The following is an 11,785-nucleotide window of genomic DNA, read 5'->3' as shown; positions in this document are numbered from 1 at the left end:
TTTTTTTTTTTTTTTTTTAATTACGTAAAGGGAGATTCTGTTTTCTCACATCCTTGTTATTATTAACCCATCTTACAGATGCAGACGTTAAGTCTGAGGGATTGAATTCTGCTCACGGTCATGCAGAGATTAATCACCAGTTCCCCAGCTGGAACCCAGGCTTGTTGAAGCGTACAGCCTATGTTTTCCCCACTTCTTCCCCAACTTCCAGCTGCACTAAAGCCTCTGCATCACACGGGCTGTTTCCACGTATGCGTTGCATCCCTTCAGCCTTGGTGTCCAACTTCCATTTTCCATTGCACAACCACCGTGACACACTGATGAGGCGCCTTCCAAATTGAAGGACTCAGAGCCAGGTGTAGTGTGGAAAGCAGACAAGGAGAGAAATCAGAGCCCTGTGGGGAGGAACAGCAAAGGCCCCTGGGATAAAAGATCATGACAAGGCAGCTAGAAAGGGAAGATTCAGCTAGGAGTCTCAGGTGCTCAGGGTCTCACCAAAGCAGAAACCAAACCTGTCACCATCAAGTCTACTCTGACTCATGGCGACCCCACGTGTCACAGAGCAGAAATGCTCCACAGAGTTTTCTTGGCTGTGATCTTTCTGGAGAGGAGCCCTGGTGATGCAAGAAAGCTGCAAAGCAAAAGGTCAGTGGTTTGAACCCACCAGTCACTCCATAGGAGAAAAATGGGCAGGCTGCAGCATAAAGATCATAGCCTTAGAAACCCTATGGGGCAGTTCTCCTCTGTCATACAGGGTCCTTATGAGCAGGAATTGACTCCACAGCAATGGGTAACCTTTATGGAAGTGGATCACCAGGACTTTCTTCCATGGCACTACTGGGTGGGTCTGAACCACTGACCTTTAGTTACTTATAGCAAAGAGCAAACCATTTGTGCCACCTGGGACCTCCCCAGGGTCTGGAGTTCCCAAAAGCCAGACTAGAACAGGAGGTAAGCAAGAGGTTTACCACCTTATGCTTAAAGGTATCTCCTGGCAGGATGAGGGGGTCCCTTTAAGTCTGAGAGGATCTCCCATAAGCAGAGACTGGAGGAGGAATTTCTGTAGCCCTCAGTGACTTCTTCACCAACATCTCACTTCTCAGGTGAGAAGCGTGTCCCTTGCTTCTTGTCACACCTTCTACCCTGCCTGTCACCCACACCTGCAAGCATGGGCCCTCTGCCTCTTTCTAATTTTGTTATTTGAAGGGAAAAAAAATACTTCTGTTGTTTATTAAACAGCAACTCTTTGCTGTACAGGTGAAAATGGTTTCAAAATGTTTGCTCAATGGCAGAAAACCGAGCCCACATAGCCATTAATTCCTATTATAATGAACGCAAACACTGTGGTGTTTCTATTAATGGAGAAGCCAGCCCAAGCATCAAGCGGGTAATATGGACAATGGAGGCTTGTAATTGCAGACGTTAGTTGTGCCGTGACACTAATAAAACTGGAAGAGGAAAAAAAGGTGGGGCGAGGGGGCTCCTAAATGTAACCGGGAACTCGGACGCAGCTGCAGCATCAGCCAATTCTCCAGCAGTCTGGCATCTGGGCAGATGAGCAGGGAAGGGCAGAAATGTGTGTGATGTGCACCAAAGCCACTGCTGCCCAAACCAGAGACTTTTTAGAGAAGGCCCTTCAATCAGAGGTGAGAATGTGAGGTTTGAGAGCGCCCTGGGTCCTCATCTCGCTGATGGTGAGCACGGGCACTATTCGGGGAGAGTGTGAGGCCCCATGCCCCTGAGCAGCTGAGGGTTCACCCAGGACGGCATCCAGGTAGAGTCTGTTCCCACCCTGGAGGTGGCTGTGGAAGCACCAGTACTAGTTGTCACTGAGTTGACTCTGACTCCTGGCCACCCTATGTGTGTCAGAACAGAACTCTGCTCCACTGGGTTTTCAATGGCTGATTTTGGGGAAGTCCGTGGGTAGACCTTTCTTCTGAGGCAGCTCTGCATGGATTCGAACCACCAACATTTTGGTCAGCAGCTGGCTGCATACGCACCTAATTGAGCACAATCTCCCAGTGTGTGCACTAGTGTAGCTAGGACTGCGCAACGTGCTGCCATTGAGTTGAGCTGACCTGTGGCCGCCCCGTGTATGTCAGAGCAGAACTGGGCTCCAGAGGGTTTCCAACAGCTGTTTCAGAAGATCATCAGGCCTTTCATCCAAGGTACCTTTGGGTGGACTCAAATTGCCAACCTTCTGGCTATCAGGAGAGCACGTTAACTGTTTGCACCACACATTTTCCTCAAGGTAATTTTAGAAACTATAAATAAGCTTGAAGTAAAATTAAATCATCAGTGCGCCTTTCGTCAGTAGTAGAATACTGGTGTTTCCTTCCAGTCTTTTTTCTTGACTGGGCGTGGTCATCTCTATTATAGATGCCCCAGCAGTTCCCACTGGCTAAGCTACAGACCAGTTGCAATCATCTCTGCTTCCCTCTCCCAACTCATACTCATGCACACAGCATATTAACAGCTGGCCCCCGCCAGCATCCCATTAAGAGAGATGTGACAAGCTAAGTGGGAAATTCCATAGGGTAGGAAATTCAGTAGACATCAATGTTAAAGTTGACTCTTAATTTGCTATGTGACCTTGAATGTCTCAGAGCCCAGGGTCCCTGTGTGGAAACAGAAGGCTGGAGTGTACGGTCCGATATCTGATTGTTGTAGCTGCAGCATCAGCCAGCTTCTTAGACATGAAGCCCAAGAGGGATTGATCTCCAAGGCAGCCACATATGCAGCTGTGGAGGAGGTGTGGGTGCTGTGAAGGAAATGCATCCATAGGTGAGGCTCAGGCACCCTGTTCTATGGCAGAGTTATGTAAAGGCACTATCAGTCCCCACTGCCAAGCTCTACCCCAGAGGCTGGGATGGGGCAGAGGTGCTGCTGCAAACTAGACTGGAAAAATGACAAGCCAAGGCTGTAGCGTCAGCTCTGAGGACGGGACACTTTGGGCTATCTATAGGGGCTACACAGCCTTGACCATGAATGAGCCCAGCTAGGAAAGCTCAACTCCTACTGAGTAGCCTACATATGGCCCGTGCAGCTCGGAGATGGTAGAACTGGGCTCTAGAGGGTTTCCCACAGCTGTTTCAGAAGATTCTTCTGAGAAAGAAAGGAGAGGAGCCCTGATGTTGAAGTTGGGAGGTCTTTAACCCTTTATCTTGAACCTGCTGTTAAAAAAAACAAAACAAAACAAAAAAAAAACTCACTGCTGTCAAATCCATTCCACCCATAGCGACCCCTCCTTGGGTTTCCGAGATGGTATCTCTATAGAAGTACATTGCCTAATCTTCCTTCTGAGGAGTGGCTGGTGGGTTTAAAACGCCAGCCTTCTGGTTAGTAGTCAAATGCCTTAGACACTACGACACCAGAGTTGCTTTGTAAAATAACACACGTTATTCTGTGCAAAAACATAGTTTATACTTATATAGTATTTACATGTCCCTGGTCTAAGCTAAGGCCATATATTAATTCATTCCACCCTTATGAATAGTTCTGTGAAGCAGGTAGCAGGTTGTACTACATGAAACTGCCAGTTTGCAGGTCAAAACTGGTTGAAACTTGGTTCTCAAAAAGCTGAACATATAATTACTGCTTCATCCAGCAATCTCAGTTGTACACACACATATCCAGCAACCTATACATCAATGTTCACTGCAGCATTTTTCAATAGCCAAAAGGTGGAAAAAACTAAAATGTCCATCAAGGAATGGATGGATAAACAACATGTGGTCTATACACATAACGGAATACTACCAAGCCATAAAGAGAAATTAAGTCCAGCTGCATTCCACAACATGCATGAACCTAGAAAACATCAAGCTGAATGAAATCAGTCAGTTGCAAAAGGGCAATTACTATATGACTCACTTGTATGAAATAAGTGACTATATAGAAACCAAAGATTATTAGTGGTCATGAGGGGTGGGAGGGACAGGAAAAGGTAGAGCTTTGGTTTGGTGGGCACTGAATTTATGTTAATTGTGGTGGAATGTTTAGGTTGATGATAATGAGGATGGTTACACAACATGGAAAACAGAATCAATATCACTGAGTTGTAAATGTGGAAGGTGTTGTGTTGGCGGATGTTGTGGTGTGTGTGTTTTCACCACCATGAAAAAGAAAGAAAGAGAAAGAAAAGGGTTGAAACTTGGCAATTTTGTGTGGCTCAGCCTAATATTATTATACCATTTTATAGATGAGGATATTAGCCCAGATTGGGCATGTAACTTGCCCAAGGCCACACAGCTAGAATCCGTTTTCCAACTGCTCCACCATATTGCTTCACCAAAGGCTTTGAGAGCCAGGCCATGTGGATTCAGCTTTAACAAGTGATGCAGACACCAGCTGGGGAAGCATTCTGTCTCTCCTCATCCAAGCCAATCAGTTATTCCTTCCACCCCCAAACACCTTTGAGTCTCCCAGCAGATCCGATGCCCAGCCCTGTCTGCTAAAGGCTGCAGAGCTCTCCAGGGTGCAGCTGTCCATCACACCCAGGCCCACCCAGTCCCTTGTAGGTACCTTTCTGTGTCACTGTCGCTGGACGCCACCTCTTCCAAGGCTGCCTGCAGGTCAGCAATCCTTCTGATGGACGTCTCGAGGTCTGTCTGGAGGGTTTGCCTCACTGCTGCGAGCTCCTCCACGTATGTCTCCTGGGGATGAGAACCACGAGCACACATTGGCTTTGGGCAAGGACCTCTCCTACCCACGTGTTCTTGAGATGAATAGGAGCCTGGATGACACCTCTGTTCAGTGAGCATCTTTTATGTGGTGGCTACTCCACCAATGGAAGTAGACTGCCCAACCTTCCCTCTGAGGAGTTTGGCAATCTACTTCTGTAGTGATACCACCTCAAAAACCCAAGGAGGGGTTGCTATGAGTCAGATCCAACTCGACAGCAGTGAGTTTCATTTTGGTTTTTTGACTCCACTGATGTCAACGATTTCATTCTACTTGGATCAACAATCAATGCCTATGGAAACCAGAAAACAAAACTCACTGCCATCGAGTTGATTCCAACTCATAGCAACCCACTTTGGGCTTCTGAGGCAGTGAATTTCTATGGAAGTAGATGGACTGGTCTTCCTTCCATGGAGTACTGGTGGGTTTGGACTGCCAACCTTTTGGTTAGCAGTCAAATGCCTTAGTAGTCAAGAAATCAAACAACATACTGCATTGGGAAAATCTGCTGTAATAAGACTGCTTTAAAGAGTTAAAAACCAAAGATACCACTTTGATGACTAAGGTGTGCCTGACCCAAGCCATGGTCTTTTCAATCATCTCACATGCATGTGAAAGTTGGACAGTGTATAAGGAGGACAGAAGAACCGATACATTCTAACTGTGGTGTTGGCAAAGCATCACGAATATACCATGGACTGCCAAAAGAATGAGTTGGTCTTAGAAGAAATACAACCAGAAGATTCTTCAGAAGCAAGGATGTTAGGATTTCAACTCACTTTGGACACATCCTTAGGAAAGAACAACTGCTAGGAAAGGACATCATGTTTGGGAAAGTAGAAGGGCAATGAAAATGAGGGGAACCCTCAATGAGATGGACAGAGCAGCCTGTTCTTGAGATGGATTCAAATATAGCAATGATCATGAAGATGGCACAGGACCAGGCAAAGCTTCATTCTGTTAGATGTCATGAGTCGGAGCTGTCTCATCGACCACTAACAACAACAGCAGTGCCATGAGGGACTCTTGGATGGGCTCAGACAGATGCTCCACGTTTGACAGAGGAGACAATGAGGGTCTGGTGGTCTCCAGGACATGCTCCAAAGATGCAGTGCTCACCCCCACCACCACCCAATGCAGTCATCCCCCAGAGCCAGGCTCTGAGTGTGTGTTTCCATGGTACCTGGCACAGAGTATGCACTCAGCACTTGTGAGTACATGTGCAAACCAATGTGTTTCCCAGAGCAGCAGCAGAGGCTGGTTCTAGAAGCTGAACCTCTAACCAAGGGACACATCTGGAGCAGAAGGCTAGGGCTGAGCAGAAGGGTTCCCTTTCAACCTCTCATCTACACTCCCTTGCCTTTCTGTCCTCAAAAGCAACAATGACAAAGATTGAGGACCCAACAGGGCTTTGTTAGTGGTAGGCAAACAAGATGGCATTTATGGGAGCTTGCTGAGGGCGAGGCACTGCCGAGTGCTTTATGTGCGTGACCTAACTCAGCACTCACAGCAAGCTCACCGGTGGTTCAGTATCATTGGTCCCATTTCACAGATAAGGAGAACTGAGGTTGTAAAGCAGTGCAGGAACTTGAACTTAGAGCCTCTGGTTCCTCTGCCATTCTTTCACTTGCTGATACTGCCCAAATTGGACTTTGCCCAAGAATCTTTGGGAAACTTGACTCCCTTTTACAGCCTATCTCATGCACCTACTACTCTAAGGAAATGACTGCCAACTGAGGGTGACGTTGGTCCCCAAGACATGTGGCCGTATCTGGAGACATTTTTGGTTGTCGTGAGTTGGAGGGATGCTACTGGCATTGGGTGGGTAGATGCTAGAGATGCTGCTTAACACACACAGGACAGCCCCCAGCACATACAAGTATCTCACCCAAATGTCCAGAGTGCTAGGTCTGAGAAACCCTGGGCTAAACCAGAATTCCACCTCCTGGGGATTAATCCCATGGAGAATCAATTAACAGGCAGACCCAAGCTCTGTATCCAAGGATGCTTGGAGGGGTCCTATGGATGACACAGAGAAGCTGAGCGCTCCTCATCATCCCACAATTGGGAATGGTTAGGGAGATCACAGCATGTCACTCTGGTAGCATAGTGCCTAAGACATTTGACTGCTAACCAGAAGACTGGCGGTTCAAACCCACCAGCCACTCCTTGGAAGGAGGCAATCTACTTCTGTAGTGATACCACCTCAGAAACGCAAGGAGGGTTAATGAGTAGGATCAGACTCAATGGCACTGAGGTTTTTAGTTTTTAACATTAGAAATATGGATTATGACACTGTGGAATGCTTCTGTGAAATAATGCTAAGCAAACAGAACAGAACAGAGAAATAGCACACTCTTATCTATGCAAATGATACACATGCACTTGGAAAAACACTTGAAGGGTTGAGACTATTTATGGGTGGAGATGGATTGGGGTTATGGGTCAAATTTTTCTTCTAAGCTGTTCTAATTGTGTTGCATTGATTTTCTGGCCACTGTTTTAAAGGAACACATATATACCACACCACGAAAGGATTTTGGTAGCTGCCTCTGAGTCGGCCCCTGACTCATGGCGACCCCATAGGTGCCAGTGTACAACTGCCCCAGGGGGTCCTCCTGGCTGTACTCGCTGCAGAAGCAGATTATTAGGCCTTCCCCCTGCAGCACTGCTGAGTGACTCTGAACAAGCAACATTTAGGTTCGCAGTCAACTGCAAGTGACTTGTACCACCCAGAATCCTGATGAGAGGGACAAAAATATGAGGACTGAGGGCCATTGTAAGGCCACTTGGCAGCTCCCCATTTAACTCATTAGCTATGTGATGTTGAAACAGTTCAGAGCTCTCCTCGGAGGGCTGTGATCTGTAGATAAACTGAGACCAGCGAAAAGGAGCAGAGGTGAGATCTGAACCCTGGTCTGCCTGGCTCCCAGTCCAGTCCTCTTCTTGGGGCTTCATGTGCACATGGAAGTTAGTGAGGATCATGGCTGCCCCCATTACAGGGAGAGGCTCAGCTCTGTTCGGAGGATCAGCTTGTCTATTCATGGGATTGAAGTCTGCGCATTTCAACAGATTCGGAATATTTCCAGATTTTAAAGAGAGGAAAAGGCAGGGACTGAGCAGGCTCAAGGGCCAAGCTGAACTGCTGAGAGAAGGTGGTGGCTTAGAGAGGTGGGGAGGCCGTGAGGAGGGGCTGGCGGTGAGTTTTAGTTGATTGAAGCTGCCAGCTGTGAAATCCACATGGCAGCATGCTGACAAGGTGAGAGACACTCCAAGGCAGGGGCCTTAGGCCGAAGGCCAGCGGGCTGTCAGAGAAAATAACGCACACCACACCACGGGATGGCCAGAGGGTGCTCACCCTAGGAGGCTAGCATATCAGCTCACATACCAAAAAACCAAACTCACTGCCATTGAGTCGATTCCGACTCACAGCGACCCCCTTTGGGTTTCCGAGGGGAGTAAATCTTTACGGAAGTAGATTGCCCAGTCTTCCTCAGCTCATACAGACATCTAAAAATGGCTGGATGACAAACATCCCCATATTCAAAGCCACCATTGTGAGTCAGTCACTTCTCCCAATTCACCTGGCACCTGGGTCTCTGCAAGACGTGGAGACAGACAAATGTAGACTCTGCCTTAGATACCATCAGAAGTCCACAGGTCTGGCCCATTTTAGGTATGTGGTGAGTGCACTGGAGTCCATAAATGTTGGTTGAATGAATGCCCGCTTTAGAGCTGAGGAATCTGAGAGTGAGAGCAGCCTTATGACTTACCTAAGACCATCCAGCTAGAAGACCACAAAGGTGAGTTGATTGCCCAGGTCTGGGGCTCTTAAGTGAGAGCTTATTCAGCTGAGTGATGAGTAAGTAGCACAGATGCCCTAGATTGCTTGGATGAACCTTGAGTGGAGAAAGGTCCTCTTACCCATGTCTATGTCATGCAGAGGGTGCAGCAAACATCCAAAGTCTAACTCCTCAGAGATTTCTGGTTTGGGAAGGAGAGGGCCAGGGCCACGTCCCGTGTCTTAGCAATGCACCTCTGGCCTGGGCAGGGCAAGTGGGCATAGAAAAGGGGCACCTGAAATGGGCCAGATCCTCACAGCCCTAACAGTGAAAGCCCTTTAAAATGCCCTTTTCAATGGTGCCCAGTTACCATTCCTAAACATTTTGATCAGAGTCTAGAGAAGAATTCTGATCAAAAGAGGGAAAAACATAAAACAGAATTTCAAATTTTCAACAGAATTCAGATTATCTGAGCCACTGAGGCCGGATGAATCCTTTGAAACTACTGCCCTAAGATAATCTTTGAACTTCACATCTTGAACCAAAACTATCCCCTGAAGCCTTCTTTGAATCAAAAATCCATTTATGTTAAATAGTAAAGTACATCTTCTTTGAGCATTGTGCTCTTTAAAAAAAAAAATACTGATGTGAGATTACATTGACAACAGCCAACTGAAAAGGTTCCATGGGAAGCTTAGGGGGTTGTGATTTAAGACGATGGTGCAATGATTTGGAAAAGGATAGCAAGAATGGTAGCAAAACTTGAAGAATGTAATCAGTATCACTGATTTGTACATGCAGAAACTATTGAAATGATACATCTTTAGCAGTTTATACTTTCACTGAAATAAAACGACTATTTTAAAAAGGACTTATTTAATAGACTCTGGAGCCAGACTGCTTGGGTTCAATTCCCAGTTTTACCCATTGCTGACTGTGTGGTCTTCAGCAAGTTTCTCAACCTCTCTGATCCTTAGATCTAGTGTTTTAAATGGGGATGGTAACAGTTCCTATTTCATGGAGTTATCATGAGAAATAAATGAGCGGATGAATATGAAGCTTCACAGAGGGACCAATGGTAGCACTGCTATCATTTAATTCTCATGAAGAGCCTCATAAAAGGGTGGTATTGTCCCCACATCACCGAGGAGGCTTTGCCCAAGGTCACACAGCAAGTATGGACATTATAATGCAGGACTCTGGCTCCAAAGTTTTGTCACTATCCTGCACAGTAAAAACATGGTAGAAAACAAGGGCAGCATTGCAGATGGGTTAAGAAAGAAAACCCCCAACAAGTGACAGGTCCTGTACCAAGGGTGGGGTGGGGTTTGTCACCACTTCCCGCCCCTCCACCTTACCCTTTTGTCCTCTGTGTCCCATCCTCCATCTACCAAGGAACCCACATCAGGCTCAGTAGGGCCACTAGGAAAGTAGAGAGATTTGGAACATTTAAAGTCTGTAATCAGCAATCAGCAAACCTTTCTTGCTTCCACTGAAAACCAAATGCTGATTGCTGAGACCAAATCATTAGGTTAAATGGATGCAGTGCCCTAAATGGTCTCCCCAAGGCACACCAAATAAGGCCCCAGGCAGAGGCCCCTGTAGAAATATGGAGAGGGGTGCACAAGGAGAAAGGACACAAGGGAAGTATTCCCATCAGCCCTGAAAGTGGGGCCTCTTCCACCCTCCATTAACAGTAAGCAGGCTGGGAGCAATGATTACATCTCACTAATAAGACTTGTGATTAGGTCAGGGCTGCTTTGTGAAGTGGAGCTGTGTTTTGAGGTCTGGTGTGAGCCTGGTCTACCCTGTGCTTGTCTCTCTTTGGAGACTTGAAGCTTGGAAATAAAATTTGGGGGAGGGGACTAGGATATAAACTATTTAAAGAGAGAAGATTCAAAATGGCAGACTAGGCAGATATACAATCCAGACCCTCTACAACAAAGACTCAAGAAACCAAGTCAAATGGATATAGATGACAACCTGGAACCCAGAACTATAAATAAAAGGATAAAGAACTAGATCAAATACCAACAGAGGAAGAGACTGAATGAAAACAGTCAACAAGGAGGAATATGGAGCAGTGACCTGCCGACCAGCACGATGCAGCCATTTTAAATTACTGCAAGCAGCGTTCTGATCGGGGAAGAACCAGATGACCAGCTCCACGTGCCCAGGACTATGGTGGCACCCATATTGGTGATCAGCAACCAGAGAGGTGTGGTCACCACCCTTATCCTGCACAATCTCCAGTGAACAAAAGTGCAGCCCCTCCAGCCCACACCCACCCGGTGGCCAGTCCCCAGCCCCCCATGCCAGTGCTGTGCTGCTTTTGTTCCCTTTTTTCCCCTTTCTTTTCTGTTTTCTTTATTTTTCATCTTTTATCTGCCCCTTTTTACCCCCATTTTTTCCCTTCCTCTTCTTTTCTCTCATTTCTTAAAAAATGTGATGGTGCAGAGCAGGTACCCCCACCCCTAGTCTTCACAGTCGGCAGCAGCTCCTCCCTGGCTGCGGTGTGCACTCGTGCAAAAGGTGCACTGCATTCTGGCTAGAGCTGTGTCGGGCAGCTTGTGCTTGTATCAGTCCTGTGCCACTATTTTTCCCCTCTGCTTTTTCTCTTAGGATTTCCCTCTTCCTACCCGCCCTTTTTTTTTCCTTTTTATTTTTTCTCTTGCTCTTCCCCTTCTCCTTTTTTTTCTTACTTTTTCTTTCTTCCCCAGCAGTTGGGAGCCAGAGGCCCCACCCAGCCATACTCACCACATCTGCCACCCCACCCACTAGATGAGTCACACTACCCACTCCAGCACCACGACTGATGACAGGTGGTGGCATACATCTGCCCAGCCTGCCCTCAGCTGTTCAGCATGATCAGAGATCAGAGAACTGTACCTACCTCTTACCAAATCCACCTGGAGACAAGTGGTGAGTGCCCCAGTGCTGCCAAACTAGCAACTAGGGTAACCTACTCCTTTGCAAGAGTATATTAAAAGAAAATTATTTTTAAAATAGGTGAACCACATTGAGACAGAAAATAACAAATGCTGGCGGGGATGTGGAGAGACTTGGACTCTCATACACTGCAGGTGGGACTGTGAAGTGATACAACCACCATGGAAAGCAGTATGGCGATTCCTTAGAAAGCTGGAATTGGAGATACTATTTGGCCCAGCAATCCCATTACTAGGTATATATCCTAGAGAGGTGAGAGCCAGGACAAGAACAGATATATGCATACTCATGTTCATCGCAGCACTATTTACAATAGCTAAAAGATGGAAACAACCTACATGCCCATCAGCGGAAGAGTGGATGACCAAACT

The 11,785-nt window shown here is 46.8% G+C and overlaps 1 protein-coding gene across 1 annotated transcript in view; it reads right to left on the bottom strand.

Moving 5' to 3' along the window:
• MYO18B (myosin XVIIIB) overlaps positions 1 to 11,785 on the bottom strand; it is a 368,096-nt gene that overhangs the window by 41,060 nt on the left and 315,251 nt on the right. Inside the window, exon 37 of the mRNA XM_007947984.1 lies at positions 4,525 to 4,655. Within this exon, the coding sequence (XP_007946175.1) occupies positions 4,525 to 4,655 (131 nt within the window). The remainder of the gene's footprint in view (positions 1 to 4,524; positions 4,656 to 11,785) is intronic.

This window comes from Orycteropus afer, unplaced genomic scaffold (genome assembly GCF_000298275.1).
Source record: "Orycteropus afer afer isolate SDZICR_OR568_19922 unplaced genomic scaffold, OryAfe1.0 scaffold00197, whole genome shotgun sequence".
In the NCBI taxonomy this organism is placed as follows: Eukaryota; Metazoa; Chordata; class Mammalia; order Tubulidentata; family Orycteropodidae; genus Orycteropus; species Orycteropus afer.
This window is presented reverse-complemented; position numbering and strand designations above follow the sequence as displayed.